This window comes from Nomia melanderi, chromosome 10 (genome assembly GCF_051020985.1).
Source record: "Nomia melanderi isolate GNS246 chromosome 10, iyNomMela1, whole genome shotgun sequence".
Taxonomy (NCBI): domain Eukaryota; kingdom Metazoa; phylum Arthropoda; class Insecta; order Hymenoptera; family Halictidae; genus Nomia; species Nomia melanderi.
In genome coordinates, this window is record NC_135008.1 from 11,692,285 (window position 1) to 11,714,077 (window position 21,793).

The following is a 21,793-nucleotide window of genomic DNA, read 5'->3' on the forward strand; positions in this document are numbered from 1 at the left end:
CAAATTTTTCAAGGTCATCGATATTTTTTTTTTTTAACTTCTTCTACTTTACATTTAACAGTTGGTAATCGTTTCAAGAATGCATACACCATAAAGAATGTTCTATTCAAAATTATTTCTTCTAAAGTTTGTAAGAGCGATCATACTTTTCTTTTCTTTGTTATTTTTATACAAAAAGTTCACAGTTTTTATTAAAATGTATTATTTACATTTATTATAGTACATTATTTCAAAATATATTTTGATTAAATCAAGATTATAATCGCATTTTAATAGAAACTACGAACCTTTTATATAAAAATAATAAATAAAAGAAAAGTATGAACAATATTACAAATTAAATTGTTCGTTTTAGATGAGACACTCTTTACCGTGCAAGATATTTCGAGCAACGGGTCGAATTTAATAGACATTTGTTTAAAGAGCATTGAAATTTTGTATTATCTAGTATATCTCTCTATTTTACCTTAACATACTGTTGACCAGTCACGAGTTAACTCGTGTTTGCACTTACATTTGCCATTTCAATTTTTGAAACGCAGGGCAATATATTACAATTTATTGTGCATAAATGAAGTATATTGAAGTTTATTTAAATTATTTCACTTTCATATTTAATTACGGAATAATAACCGGTGACATGTAATGGCTTCTGCGTAAAATTAGCGGTCAACAATGTGTTAATTAGATGTCGTGTAACTGATTGAAACCTTTTTGTTTGCAGGGATTGAAACAAGACCCGCTGAAATTCTTTTACCACCTCTTTCGTGCGGTACGGCTGGTGAATTAGATTGTATCTTGTGCTGCCGGCTGTTATGGAAACCAGTAACAACGCCTTGTGGACATACGTACTGCTGGATGTGTTTAGACCGATGCTTAGACTATTCCTCAGTTTGTCCTTTGTGTGTCACGTCTCTCGCCGATGTGAGTAGTATTTCTATCTGCCACTGATAATAATATCGAATGTATCCGAATATCGATCGTTACAAAGTTACCCTAATAGCTTTTTCATACCTATGTTATAAAGCATAATTTTGTAATTATACAAATTTGTGCATCGATATTTTCTAGTATTCTGTGTTTTTTATTCCAACGCTCGATTATTGTTTATAAATTTGCATTCAACTCAACATTTTCTGGGTCAAACGATTTTTGAGACGTTAGCATCGATTCAAGTCTCTGCCGCATAATCCTGACTCATTAGTGACGATCTGCTAACCTGTTAATTATGGAATTTAGTTTGAAAAATCCCTCGTTTTGCGCGGAATAAAATGAAAAAATGAAGTGTGTACTCGTCAAACTCAGAACAAATGCACCTAGGGTACATTTGAATGAAAAAGCAAAGCAAAACAAAGAAGAATTACATGTTTACCTGAAAAAATAAAAAATTCATCGTTGAAAGAGTCTGTATCACTTTAAGCTTTAAGATGACGTGTATACTCGTCAAACGCACTTAACTGGTTAACACGTTGAATGTCATGGGGTCACCGGTGACCCCCAACCGAATCAAATGACTATAATTCACTCAATTAAACGGTGACTATTTGAAAACATTCCTATATTATAGATAATGTTATCCAGTGCGGTGACATTCGGCAAGATAAACGTGCAACAACAATAACGCAATTCAATGTTATAACTTTTTCATTTCGTGTATTGTTTTCCGTAAAATTGTGCGGCACTCAATCCTGCAACACTAGGTTTACGGACATTTATTGTGCAGTTTATTTTATTGTTCTTAGAAAAATTATTGTTCATCCGTTTAGATCTTCGACATTAGAGATTTAAAAATAGACAATTAGGGTAAATATTCATGTAATTGTACCGTTCAAAATCAACGTAAACATTTATCAAATAATATTCGTGAAATTCAATATGTGCCATATTGACGCGTTTCGTAAACCCAGTGTTAATCTGGAACAATGTTCGCGAATACAACCCTCGGAGAACGTCAAGCAACACCTGTCCATAAATGAACTACGATACTTCCTAGTGGTTGGTGATTCTACAGATTAAGATGATTATTGTTTGCGGTCACCAGAACCAGTCGTCTACAACTTCCGCGTTCATGGCGTCATTACCAATTGTTCCCAGCTAGCGCCTTCTTCAACGATGTCAAAGAAATTTTACCACGTACAATCTTGCATTTTCTTCGGCTGTTTTTTACATCGTAATGAATTACATTGTATTATTGCGTATTACTTGACACACATTATATGGAACTACGTTGAATTGAACAATTTTTCAAATACATAGCTTTTGATGGAAAAAGAAATAATGTCGTCCATGGACTTTTTCGAAAGCATTATGAAATATCATAGATAATCAAATATCCTGCCCGCTTCCGATGGGGTGAACTATGATCCATCGATCATAGATCTCTCATTCCAAAAAACACAAGCTTTCACATCATTCTTTTTTCATTTACAACCTACTCAGACCCTTTTCATAAGATACACATTTCCAATCAATACATTTAACTGAAAATTAACCGTCAATATATAAATACAGATAAACAACAGTATAATAACCATCGAGGCAGAAACATTAACAGTGAACGAATCTAAATAATTCGCGTTGGCAAACTCGCTACCAAAATATTCAAAATACGTTTAATGGGGCTCTACAGATGTTCCGGTTCAAAGGGGTTGGTCAAAAGGGAGTCAAAGGATCCCGGTTCATAAAAAAGTCACGAATTCTGTTGGCGAAATCTTCCCGAGCGAAAGCTTTTCCCGAGAACGAGGATTCTGGTCGACTTATCGAAGTGTCCTTTAACTTGCAGTACTTGGCCAGCAGCCAGAAGACGGTGACAGACTTTGTGGAGAGGGCTTTGAAGATCGTAGCACCAGCGGAATACGCCTCAAGGGCAACCAGCCACCGATTAGAACTCGCACAGGGACTCGGCCTTTTGGACAGTGAACAGATCGCCGTGTTCGTTTGCACCACCGCGTTCCCTTGTGTCGCCTGTCCCCTATTCGTCTATGAGCCCAGATACAGGCTGATGGTCAGAAGATGCGTTGAGAGCGGTGTCCGTCAATTTGGCATCGCGGCGTGTCTTAACAGGGAGGCAACGGGAACAAAGAGGTAATTATTGCACGTACATAAATAGAACACATAAAACCGTACAGCATTCCACGGAACGTTTATTTTAAAAATGTTTATCGTTGTTTGTCAGCGCTACACGTTATTTTTATGACATAGATATATAGTAAAAATGGCATTTTCCAGTGGAACTGTATTATTGTAATATTTCGAAGCAGCGAATTGTTCATTGGTGCGCGTAACATGTTTAAATACGTGGAGGCTGTTTCTGTGAATTCTTGAAATGAATTTAATCATTTCTTCTTACTTTTAATAATAGCAAAAGTAATTTAGGCGCTTGAATTAAAATGAATATCCTGTATACTGCGTGCATTATGAATTTGTGCGAACAACTCTTTTATGAAATGTAAACGTGGATTGAAAAGTTTTGATGTATGAAAGAATAGATCTTTTGGAGTTCTGAGGTGCATGAATGAAATGAAATAAATGTACCGTAAATTTTTATTTATTTATGGTAAAAAAGAACAGTAGAATGAATGGACAGAATACTAGAATTTTTAAAGAATGTGTTAAAAATACTGAATGTAAGATTAATAAATGTTAGTAGCATAAGCGCCGCATTTTCAACATCTGTCACTTCATAAATAAAATGATTACTTCATTAAAATTAAAAACGAGATCTACTTACAGATATAAAAGAACCTGTATTTTAATTCACTCTAAACCTATAGAAAGTATTTCCTTTATTATTAATAATTTTGGAGAAAATAATAAAACAATATTACAATATATAATAATATACAATAAGAATAAACGAGAAAATACTATTTTAATGCTAACATTCTATAATACTAACACTAACACTCTATATATTTTATACGTAAATCGATAGTGTAGTACTTACAAAGTGTTTCAATATTTGTCGATTTTTCAGATATGCAGAATATGGCACCATGCTTGAGATTCGGGACAGAGTCTTGTTGAAAGATGGTTGTAGTATCCTCAGTACAGTCGGTGGGAGGAGATTTAGGGTTATCTCTGGGTGTGAAAGGGATGGCTATGATACCGCTCAAGTGGAATTCTTGAGGGACGCGATGGTGCAGGAGGACCAACTGTTGAGCCTCTTAGAGCTGCACGATAAGGTAAGAAATGTATAGCAAATCTCTGCTGAAATATAACTCTAATCAGTATTTCAATGCTTTCGTCTTTACGTTGATTAAATTTCAATGAGCAACCTGTTTCAGATCTCACTTGCAATGCATACATAATTTCTTATAGTTTATCTTTGATATTTCAAACTTAAAATAAGCTGTACCACCTAAATGGGAAGCAAAACAAAATGATCTTCACGTTCGTGTTATCTCTTTGACTGTTAAATACTCTGAGCTAAAACGTTCCGTGTGCACGGAATATTTTGTTGCTCATGTGAAAATCGATGAATTATGTCAATTCATACAATGAATTAGGTTGTAATTAAATTGTAATCCCTCAGTTTCACCAAATTGAATAATTCTAAGAAACACGTATATTAGCATGTTGAATGCCATAGGGGTCACCGGTCACTCCCAACCAAATCGAATTACTATAGTCCACTCAATTAAATGATGGTTATTTGAAAACAATTCAAATGATTTAATATTATATTTTTTCTATTTCGTGTATTTTGCTCTATGCAATCGTGCGACATTCAATATGTTTATGATATACACTTATAATTGTCACCACGCCACGTGTAACATTACAAAGATCAGAAAACGCATACATGCGTGTATTATCAACAGCGATGACTATTGCCGGACGCACGTATGCGTCCATAGTACTCGAAGAATTAAATTGACTGTTTTATTCTTGGTTCTAAAATTCATTTGACAAAAACCGGTGGTTATTACAGGTACGTGCGAAAGGCAGAAGATGGTGGGACACAGTGCCATCGTCACAGCAGTCCGAAATTCAACGAGTATTCGGTCGAATGCCAGACACTGAAGAAGATTGGCCACGTTTGCCGGATGGTCCCTCGTGGACGTGGTGGTTGCTGGCTATTTTACCGCTAGGGCCCCAGTTGCAAGTTGGAATCCTAGGCACGACGAGCCTGGAAAAGAGATTGAGAGCCATCGAGAAGACTTTGGATCACATGGAGCAGAGGCAGTTGACGGTTGCTCCGGCTCCATCGGAAGAAACGACTACTTCTTCCAGCATATGCCGGGACGGCGGTGGTATTACGGAAACGACGGTTTCCGTCATTCAGCAGTCTTAAAACGAAAAATCAGGTTCCTCAGGGACAAATCGTTCAAGCCCCTAACGTCATGGCGGACAGGAGGGATTCAACTTTTATTCGATGTACAAAGTACTTGTGAAGTAGGTTATCGAAGATTGCCACTTTTTACTCGATATTTAATATCCGGAAGTGGATCGAAGGGAATCCATAGTTCGCGGTCAGTCGGGTTTCCGGTCTGCGTCTACTTCCAATCTTTCTTCTTATACTTAATCCCGTTGATTGCGTTTTAACTCGAGTACGTTCGGTATGCATCTTATGCATCCAAACGCCTTATCGACGGAACGATAATGCAGTTGTGAAACGCGGGACGTAGATTTTGTGGGACGTCGAGTGTTCCACACTGTTTCATTGAAACTATTAGAAAACAGTATTTGCTGTATGCAGCGTTACTGCTATGCGTTTTGGGGGAAGATCAATTCCAATTGCAAACTTTAAAACAATCATATCTAGCCAGCCAAGGGAAACAGACATATTTTATATGATGCCAAAATTAATTCCAAATGACGTTGTGTTTAAAGAAATTATCTGAAATACGGTATATTACAAAAGATTCAATCTTTGATACTGATACGAGTAAATTTCGTATTGGTACTTATTTTTTAAAGTGTTATATCTTAGACCAGTTTTGTAAATTGCTGTAGATATAAAGTAACATTGATTTAATAGATATTTATATTACAGAGATTTAAACCTTCACAGGACTAATGGACGCATATACAAATTTTGGTTATTGATTAAAGATAATAGTATGTGATCCTACGAAAAGTTAATAAAGGTAATCAGTGATAATTCAGTTGAAACGAGTGTTCTAGAAAGTTACATATCCCAGATGAAAGTTATCGTTTTCCTCGATAAGGCGTCACGGTCCTCTATGCGCTGTTGCAATACGCAAATCTGTTCTTCCAGAATAATCTATATACATATATGTATATGTATTACACTTTTATGTACACACGTACATGAGCATGCAATATGTTGCAATCAGAGGTACGCACGTCGTTTCACGCTTACGTTTCAATCGTACCCGACTTGAAATTTTGTACCTTGTAATGAATCGCGTGGACATATACTCATATAGGTACAACGAGCGAAAATGTTGTATTTATGGTGAATGTGCTGAGAACGAAATATTCGTAGGGGAATGAAAGCGTTTGTTTTGTACTTGGTCAAAAGTAGTTTACGATGTGGCAGGTTCTTTGAGTCGCGACGAAAGAAATTTCTATAATCCTTCGTGGCACTAGATTACGATTAAATATTTATAAACACGATATTTTTCAGGAATTGAGAATAATACGAGAAATCGCAGTGAAACTGAAATTATATTCTTCACTTAATGTCATTTATATTCGAATGATTTAGTATTTATTGCGATTTATATAGGAAAACGAAAGAACCAGATGGTACATACATGGAAAAATATGAAAATGATAGTGACAAAATAGAAATATTTTCAAAGGATCTATGTATTAACCTTTAATTACTTTAGCAGTTTAGAGGATTTAATTTAATGAATATTTCCAAGAATTGAAAGAAACAGTATCCTTCGAAAATTCTCAAAACTTTTGACTAAATTTATTGGAATTTTGTCGCTATCCTTTGATTTTTACTTTGGAGCTAAAATTTTGTATTACGTACATTTGTGCACCCTTTGAATTTCATTTCAAAATTTCAGATTTATGTGTTTTGAACATTTGGTGTGTGTCTTCTGTCAAATTCTTTTCCAAGTTTTGTTTTTTGTAACACATTTAGTGTGTGTCTTTTGTCAAATTCTTTCACAGGTTTCGCACTGAGAACTTATGAACTGAAAAAATGGATAAACGAGTAACTAGGAAGAGAAAGATTAGAATTTTCAAGAAGAACGCTGTATTTCCTCTCAGTTACTCAACCGTTGGCCATACATATTTGTTGGAAAGAAATTTCCAACAACGACCAGTGCGTGTGGCAAAACGCTTTTGCAATGATATGAAACTCAATTTTTTATACCGTTCGGCCTGTATTCAAAACGCTCTAGTAGAACAAACTATACTCCTTCATATTTATTCGCGAAAGAAACTTGATCAACTATTTTCTCCTTAGAAGTTTAACTGAGGCATATACTTACATGTTGATGTTCAACACAATTCATGTTATGAAATTTGTTAAAGATTCTAAGATTCTAACGAAATTCTTTTAACTACATAGACAATCGCTAAATAAACTATATTTGTAATCAAAATTATAAATATAATCTAATCGATAACAGTACTACTCTTATCAGAAATTGGCAATATTTCTATTTAGATAATAAACTTCGTATAATGGATAAGAAGTAAATCAATTTTTAACTATCATTGTTTGAATAATAATAGGAGGTAAGGGATGGGAATATCGACTCGTCCAAATAATTGTCTAATCTCATAAACATTACAAAAACACCGCTAGTTGTTTTTATTTTTCATCTGTTATTTAAATGAAGTGTTGCTCATATCCAATTTCTATCAAACGAACAAACTTAAAGCACGATTAAATGAAGTCGTATGATTCGTTAGTTATTAATGTTCAAAATTAAGTTCACAGAATGTAAGTTCGTCCAAGAAACAAAGGTGTATCGTTTAGTGATAATATAGTGTTATGAATACGAGCCTTTAAGTTTATTCCGTCGCTCATAAGACTTTTTCGACTATGGTAGCGTATAGTAATTTATTTTCATGCGGTTTTTTAAGTATCATCCGAGACATAGCGGTTGTCCGAAATGTTAGGAACGTCATATCAATCATGCAATCAAACCTACATAAAGAAAAGGAAATGATATGTGTCTGTTGTCACGATTATTGATCATTACTCTTGTTATTATTACTATTCTTATTACTATTACGGTTAAGAAGAGTACCGTTACTATAAAAGGTACTGTCTATACCACCATTAGCTTCTAGCGTCGCCGATATTCTATATTACCAAATGAGTAACGACGATGGTTAACCAATTGGCATTACTTGATTATACACGTAAATATTTCAGATTTTCAAAAATGTGTAGAAATTAACAAAAAAAAATATGATGATAACGAAAACCAACATTTTTCATCACGTTTTCTAACTGATATAACGAGCACCGGTTTCGTTGTCGTGGAAGATTGAACGACGTGTACCGGCTGCTCTCCGACTTAGATTTATATTCTCCTCTCTAGACTTTTACGACGTTGTGAATCATGCATTGTGATATTACTGTATAGCCTACCTATTCTATATTGTTATAATATACATTACAACATAGTATGTAATGTCACACAACTTTCCATTTTTACTTCAACATTTCTATATTTATCTTCATCTCTTCATATGGAATTATTGTAATAAAAATGTCACGAAATTGAATGCCTTGAAATGTTTATTTACTACATCATTATTACTTAACCGGATTCGTTGAATAATTCGTTTCAATGGAAATAAATACATGTTATAAATTTTCCATAAATTATTTTCGAATGCTTGAACCGATTTTAAAGGATAGTAATGCAGCATTTTTTAAACTATAATACTCTCAAGAAAAATACTTGTGATAAATGGCACAATGAAAAGAGTTTCATTACACTATTATGCTAAATAAAGATTTTTATGTACATGTTTTTGCACATTATTTTTATAAATCCAGTTTTGAAAATTTTATACTTAAAAGTATGATTTCAGTTGAAATATAACATACTGGATAATACAACTTTATATAGACATTAATTTTTCAAATCTCGCGCTGAAATTTACGGTAGGTACACAATATGTTAAAATATTAAATAATAATTGAATTATATTATTACTCTTTAATTTCGTACGTTTTTTAAGTCCCGGCACAAGTTTTCTACAAGCTTGACCTACATTTTATGGAAAAATAACTTCTTATGAAAAATTGATATAGATTTTGATGCTATCAAATTCTGCATGAGTTTTCGCATGTCATCAATTTATGAAGTGCTCGTTCTGCAACAGTTGCTGTATTGATCTGAAGAAATTTTGTTAACTTAGCAATATGAAGTTGAGCATTATCATACAAGAACATGACTCATAGTATATCTTATACTAACTGTTCATTGTAAGATTCTGTTGCAATTGTTTGGTATGATTACAAAAGATACTATGAAATTACACTGGTTATATCTCATAAAATACTTTAATCTTTTTTCTTTAAACATTTCGCTTCAAAGTTGAATTTGATGGTTACCCATAATATAAGCACTTCTTCTTTTGTTTTTGAATTGTGTAGGCATTATGTATTTATGTAGAATGCATCTATATTATTTCACGTACGAATGTAGATAAAGAATTGGCCATAAAAAATATTATATATACATATATATATAATATGTTAATTTATCAAGGTATCTCAAGGTCATTTACGATTGTATAGTCTTGTTTTATTGAAAGAAGAAAAGTACATATATTTTTCATTAATGAAGCTTTTATACATAGGTATCTTATACAAATGAAACGTATCAAATGTGAAATGAAAATTCCATAAATAAATGGAATATACACATCCTAAAGTTAATGACTTAGATCGTTAAAAATTTTAAATTTCATGCATCCATGATGTATCAAAGTGCAGAAATCTATGCAACAGAAATCAATTAGATCAATTTGTTAATAATCGTTTTATTCTTAATTGAATACATTACTTCGTGAATATAATACAACTTTCCTCTCAAACTTCTTTTGATATCTGATAGAAGAAAAAGTATTCGTAGCTGACAGATAATTAAGATTTATAAAATATTACGAAAGAAGTGGAAAATTATTTGTTAGCTGTTTCTGTTTAGCTGTATTCACGATTGAATTGTATTCATGTCAGTATATCGAAGAAACTTCAGACGAAACATGGAGTCTCGCCGATTTTGATGTGTCGAGTATGAGGAACGACATCGAGTACCTGGAAAAATATACGGTTGCACCTTCACCTAGCAGAGATTATTACGGGCTTAAAGTTCTCCATAACAAGGTACCGATAAATTGACTCCGCTTAATAAATTTTATTTTTTGATTTCATTTCTTTTTCTTTAGGTGATATTATATATTTGGAAGATCTCACACGGTCCTCACAAAATCCCACTCATACGAACCTCCAATTTTTCCGATTTTGAACAAGACAAACAACTGCAAGAAGAGATTCGACGAAATTTCGGTAGCCAAAGATTTTTCTTTAACAACCTTTATCCAAAAACCTTAGAAATCTTAATTTCCTATATACTCGAAATAAAATTGATAAAATAAAAATTTTAATTGGTCGAAGTATTTAAAATTATATAATATAAGAGTTTTAAGTCTAATTTGAATTTTCTTATGGAAACGCCTATTGAAAAGTGATTTAGCATTTTAAAGATTCAATCTTTATATTTGAAATACTGACAGTCGAAAATCATAGATTTAATAGAAATACATAAACGTCGTCTTCTTGTTAGTAGTAATTTTTAGTAATAATTTTTTAAACGTGGCACAAAATATATATTATACATTTATCAGGTAAATATTTACTGAAGCACGTGAGAAACATCGCTTCAGGACGCAGAAAGACTCTTCTTACGTTGCCGAAGATTCTGATTGGAAGGTTGGTCAAATATCTGTCAGTGAATGATATCGTGAATTTGACAACATTATCACACGTGACTAAAGAGGTAACAAAAAGTGAACAAGTTATACGCCTGTTGCTCAGTGTTCCATTTATTTCCGAATATTTAGATCTTCGATGATAATTTCATCTGGGAAATATTGTATAATAGATACATGCTACTAACAAACAAGAACGATAAACTATCCAGCAGTTGTGACTGGAAGCAATTATTTCAACAGGCACAAATACAAGGACTAATGAACGAGCACAAGGTATTTATTGTACATATTAGAAGGAATAGAAGATTTATAGTACTAACTAGTTTCCAAACCTTCTTTGTCTCTTTTTTGTTTCTCATACACATATTCACACTCACTCATTTCTTCACTCTTCTTTTCTATCTTTATTTATAAAATGTTTCGTTTTATATAGAAAGAATAAATGTTATTTATTAGTAAACTGTAAGTATTTAGACTCATATAAGCTATAAAATTATTTCGTTAGTATAAGAGACTTTTACAAAATATCAATACAAGAGTTGAAAGTTTCCATCAATTACAATCTTTTCCTTTAGGTATCTCGGTCTCGTCAGCCATCAAAACAGACGAAAACCAATTCGAAGGTTGAAAACTTATTGAAAGTTGCGAACGTACCTTTGAAAGGAACGTCGAGATCCGTTCCGTCGACAAATCAAGCAACGAAGAAATCATCTGAAGATGTTTGGAGAGTAATTCCAAATTCTATTACTAGAAAAGTATCAGATTTTCGCTTAGAAAGATTAACGATCGAGAACCAGATCGTTGATGAAAAGAGAGCACCGCCGACCAAATCGCTTCAAACGAGTGGACAGAAGACAACGAAAAGAACGCAGAATCAATCGAAAGTATTAACCAAGCCTGAATCTAATCGCGAAACTAATGACAACAGAGCATTTGTCGGTAAACTTACTACAGAGAAATCTGACAGAAGACAAACCAGGGCACGCAGAACGAATACCAAACACGATATGAAATCGGTTAGCAGTAGCAGCGTTAGAACAATGGTGGAGAGACCAGGCTTTGATAAAGCGAAAGATTTGACACATGTAAACTCTACCATAACTGAAAAATCAACATTATGGTCGATGCAATCGCATAGATCGAAAGGAAAGAAGAAAACGAAGAAGATCGGGCAGAGTAAATCGATGAGCTTGAGTACCAACATGTCTCAGGTCGATGATCAATTCGCGATTAGGGACGATAGTTTCAATTTCGCCGATTTAATCGATGCCAGTTTAAAAAGTATTCGTAATTCTAACAGCATGTTGGATTATAATTCTGTCTGCATCGACAGACCAAAATCATGTGGCGGCGATGGGAAAGATGCGTCGAAGAAAACAAAGGAACTTCCGAGAGTATTGAAAAGCGGTTGCGGCAGAAAGATGCTCGATCGGTTGTCTGAAAAATCTGAACCTCTAACAGCTAAGTCGATATATTCTGATATCTCTTCTTGGTCAGATTTCTCGAGCAACTCGAAAACGTTAAAAGAGAAAGCGAAAAATGAGACACAATCGAATAAAGTTCGATCTAAAGCAGAGATTGACGAAGATAAATTGGATTGTTCCGAGCGATACAATCTTTGTAATAAAAAGGCTGCACTAAAGATAAATTCTACTGAGCACAGAGCTGTAAATTCTAAAAAGTTATTGGACAAAATGGCTGTGTTACGATCGTTGGGATCTAATAGTACCTGTGGGAGATCGTCTGAAAACAGCACTCTTACTAATATAAATCGATATGAATTTCGGAAGCCAGTAAACAGTATGTATAAACACTAAACATGTGAGTTTTATATAATATTCAGACATGTTATTTCGAAATTGTGAGGTCTATATTTGATAAATGGTGATAATTATAAATATTTAGAAGAATATGTAATTCTGTGATTGTGGATTGAAATAATTAAATTTTCAGCTTCTAGAAAAAGCGAAATAAATTTATAAAAAAAGCATTAAATGTCAAATTTGTTACGCATAAATATTTATTATAATGAAATTTATATATATTTGGACGAGTCATTTCAAGCTAAGTAAATTATTTTTGAAATATATTGCAGTCTACGTAACAATAAGAGATTGGGGATTTAGTCTATGAATTTACGGTTTTCTGAATTATTTAAAAAACACATTGTTGGCAATTTTCAGCTGTTTGTATAATAATGACTTGAATGAAAAAATTCTTTTCTAAATATTTGACTTTTGAGTTTCAGTCGAAATGGATGACTGTTTTAATTTTTAATAGATTTAGTTACAAAAATGTGAAAAATGTCTTTATTTGATAAATTTCACTCCCGATTTAAGTTATCATCGACAGATGGCGCCACTGTTTACTTTTCTGAATTCTACGAACTTCTGTCTTTCAAAAGATCGTATTGATCATGAAATTCAAAAGTTAAGACTTTTTTTCCGATGATGACAATGAATGATAAATTCAATAAATTCAATAAATGCTCGACAAACTTTATCTAAAATAAAAAAAATGACACCCATTTCTATTTAACACTAAATCTACTAGATGGCTAAAAACGTTCCATTCTTGAATTCTTCTTTTTGTAATTATTGAAAAAATAACGTATGTTTCTCTGAGAAATGATTAAAGATTTTGATTTAGCAATACGCAAACTGAATTGTAAATCAATTAAAGTCTTAATAGATGCATTCTTGGATTTTCTGTAGAGAAATTTCAGAAAGTCAGTTTTATGTTAATGCGAATGTACTGAAAAAGAAAGAATATACTTATAACTAATTTTCGATGTTTATTTTATAAAGAAATATTCAGTTGGTTTATATTCGTTTAACTAAGTCGTTTATCGTTCACATTTTCTTTCTACACACTCTGGCGACCTTAAATTCTTTAGTTACAACGATTTATGACGTTAGCTGCCCGTTACAAACATGATTTGCATATGTGCAAACAGGAACTTTCATTAAACGAACAAGGTACGGTATAAAAAATTTTTTGATTTTATCTTTCGACTTAAAGTTTTTGACTTTATTTTTCGATCTGAATTTTCATAAACATTTAAAAAATAAAACTGAGTGACAGCTGTATGTATAAGTAAAAGTTACTGAGAACGTTGTTTTGTGTAACGTATTTGAGAACAATTGAAATCGGCGAGGTGCATCCTCCTCGACATGATTAACGTTGAAAACTATTAATGATCTCTCTTCCTCCCAGTTTATGAATTCGAGAAATTGGACAAACAACTCAGCGTCAGGTGTGGATGTATAAGGCATTACGCACCGATGAAAATTTTAACTCTCCTATTGCTTGCCATAATGCAATAAAATTATCAAATTAATTTTAATTATCATTCAGTCGTTAATTTTAAAATACAAATCTGTGCAAGCACTTCTAATCATATTGTCTGTTCAGTTTATGATATACTACCAATACTTCAGCAGTCTGTGAAGACGCTAATAAAGATATTCCGAATTTTTGAAAATATAGTTTAGTAAATCCTGATTAAAACTTCCAATTAGTTTTGTACTTTGTATCATTATTCATCAGTAATTCAGACTTACATTACACAAATCCTACGAACCTTTATAATATTTTAGTTACTTACTTAGTTACTTATAATACTTACTTTATAATACCACAATTTCTTAAACCAGTTAACTGTGAAATTTAGTATGAAAAATCTCTCATTTTGCGCGAAATAAAATCAAAAAATGAAGTATGTACTCGCCAAACGCAGTACGAATGCACTTATATTCACTTATATGTGTATTTTAATGGAAAACCAAAGCAAAGCAAAGATGAGTTATACATTTACCTGAAAAAATAAATAGTTCACGGTTGACGAAATTAGTATCATTTTGCGTTTTAAGATGACAGTTAATTGGTTAAATAAGTAGAACGTCTGAACAAATGCGAAAAAGTACATCCCACGACCTCCAGATGCAACATCCGGTCACACCTCAACAATCTATCAAATAATCCCATTTTTCTCATTAATTCCTCCAACGAAATCCAATCTCATGAAATAGTTCAATTCGTAGCGAGGCACAGATTAAAGGTAAGATTGCTATATATCAAGATAAGTGACTACAAGAGGATAGTCCAAGGCGATGAACGACGTAAGAGCACGTTATCGTCTAGTCTTATCAGTATCGCGTAAAACTCCGCAAACGTCTGCGTTCCAAAACCATTTCCGGACAATGCGTTTCGCTGCGCTGTTCGTAATCGGTGTCGCGTCGCCGAACTTTGATGCGGGAATGTTCGTTGTAGTTGGTGACAGATAATAATGGAATTACGGGACACGACACAGTGGCCATTTTGGTACGCGGTGCCGGTCGGGTTTCCCCGATAATCGATTTTCGAGAGAGATCACGCTCGCGTCTCTAGAGTCGATTGACCTTATCACTGGCTCTAGATTAGCGTCAATCGTTCGGACGAGTGTTCCTGCCAGTGCCAGCGGGCCGCGTACGTGTGTCGGGCGTCGTCTGAAAAATGACGATCACCGTGGTCCAGGCGAAACTCGCCTCGATGATCGCCATCGGGGTTGGCAGCTTTGTTGTCGGCATCGCGCCGTTGTGCTTTGTTTCGCGTGTACGGGAATTGCAGCAGAGGTTACTCCTCTCCTGCGTCCTCTGTTTCGGCGGCGGCGTGTTACTAGGCACCTGTATACTGCACATGCTGCCGGAAACACGGGAGTTGATGTCTAACAATTATGCGGAGCTTGTGTTCGCCTGCGGGTTTCTTTTGCTGTACCTAATCGATGAGGCCATACACTACTTCTGGGGCTACGACGTCGAGCATCCCTCCGAGCTGCACCAGCACGAGATTAAGAATCGAAATCCCGGTAACTCAATGTACGTATGCACGTTTTCGTTTCGTGCGAAACATAAGAAAGGAAATGCAGGATTTTTAATCCTTTGCACTCGTATGTCATGCTGGAGATGATGATAGAAATTTGTTATAGTTTACTGGTGGTACTTTGAAAAGTACCAAACTTCCAAAGAATATAAAAATTAAAACTGATTGTAACAATAATGAATAAAATAAATATAAAACGTTGAATTCTACCGCTGTGTGTAGAATTCGTTTTCTGTAGAAAAATTTCAGTCAATTTTAGTCTTTATTCGGCATTTTTTATTTGTCTTTCAAGTAGAGTCACTCCCTACTTGGTTATATTTCAATATATATTATTTGTAATGTCACTAATTGTTTTGAAATGTCAAATTACTATGTTTAATCATTTGGTATCAAATTAATCCACGACATGTGTTTTGTAATACTTCGTCGAGAATGGTCGTGGATAAATAATAAATCTATGCTGTTTCTGCAGTTGTAGCGGAATAACATTACATTATATAGAGTAAATAAATCACGAGCAGAAGACACGTAATTTACTTTTGAGTCGAGATTTGAATCACGTGCGAGTCACGTTATTCCAAGATAAATGGTTAATCTGATAATTAGATATACCCTCAAAGTCGTTTTTATACAAATGTCTTGATTATAATTTGTATAATACATTATACATGGAAATTTTAAAATACTTGACATTTATAATTTTATAAGTTTTTAACGAAAAAGAATATCAGAATTCAATAGAATTTTATTATCATTATAAGTAAGTTACTTAATGTAGATGGCAATAATTTTAATTGTAGAAAAAATGTATCATTAAACAAAGTATACAAATTTAATTACAACCTGTTGTAGATTTGCAAATTGACCTGTTGATCGATCTGTGCATATACGTGTACCAATGTGGAAAATTCAACGTTATATTTTTAACCACTCAATAACACAGTTGAAGTCTTTGGTAAACTTCTGATAATGGAAGGCGAATAAGGAACTCGATAGAAGCTATTGCTTGTCTTTTGCTAATCGCGTTATTCTTTGATTCTTCCTATATCGCCGAGATGACGAACAAAAATTAAACGTCACGTCTGGGAGATCGATTTATTGCCCAACAACTGGTGAACAAACTTGTGCTAAATATGTTTCACAAACAGTTTCGTTATTTTTCATTTTACGTAGAATACTTTAATTGACTTAATAGTGATTTCGACAATCTTTCGATTGTTGATCTTCTCTAGTACTTATTTAATAGATTTATTCATAATATTTAATATATTAGAATTTATATCGTTAATATTGCATATTAAACGATTTATTATGCATCAGTAACCGTATATTTTATGAAAACTTGATCTATCATTTTAATTGGTACTAGTCACAAACTAGTACTATTGTATGTTTAATCGTAAGCCTGTTTAATAAGTGAGTAACATAATGGTGATATTATTTACACTGTTAATTTTATAAGAAACAACTGACAGATGCATGGGTGGTTTGAAAAATATTATAAAATATTTCTAAAATGCTTTAAAAATTTAGTTTGTGCACATTCCTTTTTTTTTCTTTCATGCAACCCTGTAACATTTTTTCTTTCTTCTTTGTTCACTTCTTTCACTAACTGCAATAATTTTTATCTGGCTCCCATTCTTACTATATTTTTTTTTAACTTTTCCAATACTATACAATCCGGTGCACATATACATGTTATGTTGTTATTCTCTGAAAAAATGTTATAAGAGTATATTGTATCAGGTACATTAATGTAAACAAAGCAGTCGCACGTCTCCCTATCATACATTAATTAAATTAAATCTAACATATCAAGTATATGCATTCTTAACTTTAAGTTTTCTTTAAATTGTTTATCTTTCATTAATAACGTCCTATTCAATACCGTACTGATATTATAATCCTTCTTTTTACATTTTCTGTCATATTCTTCATTCTTTCAAAATAATGTCACTTTCGTTTTCTTCGCGCGTTGTGTTCCTTTCTTTCTGTCGAAGTTCTCCTTTTTCTTGTCATTTTCTTTGATATCACTAGAACGATGTTATCCACGCACGCCAGAGACCAGAACTTGTCTTTTCTTACTACTACAATACTACATATTCAGTTGATTCTTTCTCAGTCCGGCTGCTGTTTCGTCTTTTATGTATATTGTAAATAATATCGATTTCAGAGGCCATCTCATGTTTCTTTTGTCAACAAAGTTGCTTTATAGTTTCGCTCTTCTTTTTATAAGTTCCTTTCTCATCTATTTCTCATCTAGTATACAAGCACTGCCAAGGATTAAGCTTTTTAATACGAATAAATCAGATCAAAAGATAGGAATAATTGGTGAGCCCCTATCATCTGAACAAATTTATCCCCTAACACGTTCGATTAAACGAGATTCTACTCTGAAGTTAAAGAAAAATCAGTTCAATTCGCCTCGGTCTATTTCTACATCTACGATTCCGAAACTGTTCATCAAATAAATTTTGTCAATTGCAGCGAGTATTGCCGACTTTATTCGCCTCAAATGAGTTATTCCACACCCACGCAATCTGCGAGAAATGTTTACGCGTCCGAGGTTAATCCGAAGATGCTTTATCAATCGTACGTTTATGGGAATGGAACGAACAACAGCTGGAAAAATAACAACTACGGAGCCGTGCAATATGTACCTAGTGCCCCTGACCCATTTTATAATGAGGAGGAAACATTTTTATGTCACGGTAATCATTCCGAGCCGTGCAACAATTCCAGCACTAATCTCGTGGGGCTTTTGTTGGCGCTTACCATACATTCGACGCTGGAGGGACAAGCGATCGGTTTGCAGAAGACGACATCCGAGGTAAGTCGTACAAGATATAGTGCAGCTTCGACGAGTTGGCAGACTACCAACAAACTGAAAAGTTAGAGGTGGATCTTATTCCCGGCCGCGCGGCAGTAACAAAGAATAGAAGCGAGATTGTGTGCGATGGAGTGAGATGCAACGATAGAGTTTAAAGTTCCTAGTGCCGCCAACTTTGTTCTCTATCTTTATATCTCACTCCGTCGCATTTGGTCTCGCTTCTGCCCTTTGTTACCGCCACGCGGCCAATAACAATCGTGCGTCGAAGACTGAGGAAGCCTGAACATCGTGAGTGGAAGAGTCTCTCTGCCCCTCTCACTTTTCAGCTTGACGGTAGTCTGCTAACTCGTCGGAACTGGAATATACTACATATACACCGCTCACGTAAGCTCCATCGGTCAGCAAGCTAAAAGTGCATAGGGTCAAGGGGACTTTTCCATTCACGATGCTCGGGCTGCTTCGACTTTCGACGAATGGTTATTATTGGCGCGCAGTAATAGCAAATGCGATGGGAAAATGAGATGGAATGCGATGAAATGAGACGTAACGATAGAAAACAAAATTCTCTATAGTTCTCGCTCTCGTCCTTTGTTTTTGCTGCGCGCCAATAATGGCCATGCGTCGAAGGTCGAGGCGCCTGAGCATCGTGAGTGGAAGACTCCCCTTGCCCCTGTGCATTTTTAGCTTGGTGGTCGATGGAGCTAACGTGAGAGGTATATAGTATGCGTTTAATATGGAATACAATAGTAATATATTATGTGATTTTGTATAAAGTAATCTATCACGAGTGAGGCTTCCTAATTTACCAATTTTGTGGATATGAAATAAATTATTGTGTACAAGTTCAGTAACATCAAAGTGGAAATAAAATTTTACCTTAAAACATATTACCAATGTTATTATTTTGAGTAGTGAATTTTCTATTTAACAATAGAAAAATTAAAATACTTAAATATTGATAAAAAATTAAAGAAGATTCAGCATTTTCTTTTGCAAAATAATTTACAATATAATAGATGTGGCTTGGTCTGATTCACATCGGTCTACCGTACGTTAGTAGATGATGATAATATCGGTAAATGAGCAAGTTTGTAAATGTTGCGAGTACCTCTATTACCTTTATAATGGGTATAAGATATTGTATTCTGTTTGCCATTAGAAGCCATCTATTGGTTATTAGAAAAGTCAAGATTAGTTTCATGTAATTTATTCATCTAATTTACATAGCCTATAATTTTAGGTGTTACTGTTGGTTGGAGCTGTGGCCTCTCATAAGTTTGTCGTCGGCTTTTGTTTAGGCTTGGAATTAGCTGGTGCAAATAGTTCACTTGTTAAATTTGTACTAGCGATATTTACCTTCTCCGCCGGGTCTGCAGTTGGTATTGGGTCTGGAATGTTAATGCTCCGGGTGAGTATACGCACTTTAAATACATAATTTTTTCCAAATTAAGAATATAAATTTTGTTACTGGATAGGTCCGATAAAATCGTTTGGTTCTGTTAATCTATGAGTATTTGGAAACTTTGGTTTCACTGTGTTAGGTATAGATTCATAATTTCAAGAGAATATCGAATATAAACTAAATTAGGCAAACTGATTATTTAAGTTTGTAGAATTGTAAACTTGTGGTATTTTATGGAGTTATGATAATTATAATTATTCATATTACTTCAATCATTTATGTTCTAAGTTTATTCATATTCTAAGTCTATCATATCATAGTTTATCATATTATATTCTATTGTATAACAGTATACCACATTATACTAATATCTGTCTAAAGTCAAGCGATACTCCAACACAATTCGATTATAGACAACGCAACTAGTCGTCATATATTCAACGTCGATTTTCTTGAAAACTAAATTTCACACAAAATAATTATTCTATGTTCTTTCCTTTACTTTTCTACATTAAATTATCTTCCATTTGCTTATAACTTCATGTGTTATGTGTATAGAGTGTTATTAAAATTTAGTAAAATTTTCTTTTGACGCTCCTTGGTTAATTAAAACGCAGTATAATATAACAGGATGAAGGTAACTTCATTATTACAGATGAGTCACGATTGGATGAAAGTCTGTCTGCCAATTCTGCAAGGATTAGCCGGTGGATCGTTGTTGTTCGTAACGGTCAGCGAAATTCTTCCCAGGGAAAGGGCACGATGGCATAGGAGCTCGCGACGATTTGCTGGAATTTTGCAATTCTTCTCTGTTGTCGTCGGTTTCGTCATTATATTCGTGTTGAACAGTTACGTGGGCACGTGAAGTCTACGACACAAGTGATAGAACAAATCCTGTAAAAAATATGCCCCCAGAAATCAAAATGATAGTGTCACACCAGCAGAACCAGGGGGGAATATATAGGGGGTTTCTGAAATAAATTTCCTCGGGGAGCTATTTTTGTTCATGTATAAATATAAAGTTGCGAGTACATGTAACGTTATTGGGAGTATCGTGTCAGAACGAGAGGACGGTTGAATGAAGGAAAATATGTATTTTAAAGATTCCATGAAAATAGAATACCACGACGAAATCGATAAAACGTTTCAATCCACTACCATTCCCTTCCTCTGTATTTTTGCAGGTTGTTCATTGATATATAGAAAAAACACGGTTGTAAAAGCGACGGTATCGACGGTTTTAACATGCTCAGTGGATTTCAACAGAGATAATATGCAAGGTGTTTTGTAATTGGCGATATAATTGGAAGATAAGCGATTTTACATGAACAAAGAAGTCAAAAATAAGGAACAGAAGTTTTTCATGCGAGGCATACATTTCCAGGAAAATTTAAATTGGAAACCTGTCGCGTACATGTTCCTAGTTATATTTGGCTAAATCGATTGAAAATGCATGGTATCGACAAGATATTTTTATGAAAATTAAAGTAAAAATGTAGACTATCATTTTTTCGTTTGAAACTTCATTCTTCATGGCATTTGGATTAATCATTCATCGAGTATATATTCATTTGGTTGACTGTCAACAGAATATATTCCATTTTAATTACTTCGCCAAGAAGGTCTTGAATAAACACGAATTATTCTACAATACGATTTCAACTGATTTTTGTAGGTAGAATAATTTGTTGTTCATGGTACTATTCGTGTTTAGTCAGGATTTACAGTTAGTTAGGCGCGTGTATGATTGTATGACTTTTTCTTAGACATATTTTAAGAACTCGTAAAGGTGTATTATCACTAACAACTGA

At 33.9% G+C, this 21,793-nt stretch overlaps 3 protein-coding genes across 3 annotated transcripts in view; all 3 read left to right on the plus strand.

The window, feature by feature from the left end:
* LOC116428706 (LON peptidase N-terminal domain and RING finger protein 3) overlaps nt 1-8,670 on the plus strand; it is a 67,473-nt gene extending 58,803 nt beyond the window's left edge. Inside the window, exons 6-9 of the mRNA XM_031980705.2 lie at nt 725-924; nt 2,783-3,084; nt 3,977-4,184; nt 4,934-8,670. Of these exons, the coding sequence (XP_031836565.1) occupies nt 725-924; nt 2,783-3,084; nt 3,977-4,184; nt 4,934-5,296 (1,073 nt within the window). The 3' untranslated portion in view covers nt 5,297-8,670. The remainder of the gene's footprint in view (nt 1-724; nt 925-2,782; nt 3,085-3,976; nt 4,185-4,933) is intronic.
* Nucleotides 8,671-10,148: 1,478 nt separating this feature from the next.
* Nucleotides 10,149-12,815, plus strand: LOC116428821 (uncharacterized). The gene is made up of 5 exons (XM_031980934.2): nt 10,149-10,282; nt 10,345-10,465; nt 10,804-10,955; nt 11,020-11,163; nt 11,466-12,815. The coding sequence occupies exons 1-5, from the start codon at nt 10,193-10,195 to the stop codon at nt 12,705-12,707; spliced, it is 1,749 nt and encodes a 582-aa protein (XP_031836794.1). The 5' UTR covers nt 10,149-10,192; the 3' UTR covers nt 12,708-12,815.
* Nucleotides 12,816-15,053: 2,238 nt separating this feature from the next.
* On the plus strand, nt 15,054-21,321 carry Zip88E (Zinc/iron regulated transporter-related protein 88E). Its single transcript, XM_031980723.2, has 4 exons — nt 15,054-15,746; nt 18,238-18,580; nt 19,821-19,988; nt 20,638-21,321. The coding sequence occupies exons 1-4, from the start codon at nt 15,385-15,387 to the stop codon at nt 20,845-20,847; spliced, it is 1,083 nt and encodes a 360-aa protein (XP_031836583.2). The 5' UTR covers nt 15,054-15,384; the 3' UTR covers nt 20,848-21,321.
* The last annotated feature ends 472 nt before the right edge of the window (nt 21,322-21,793 follow it).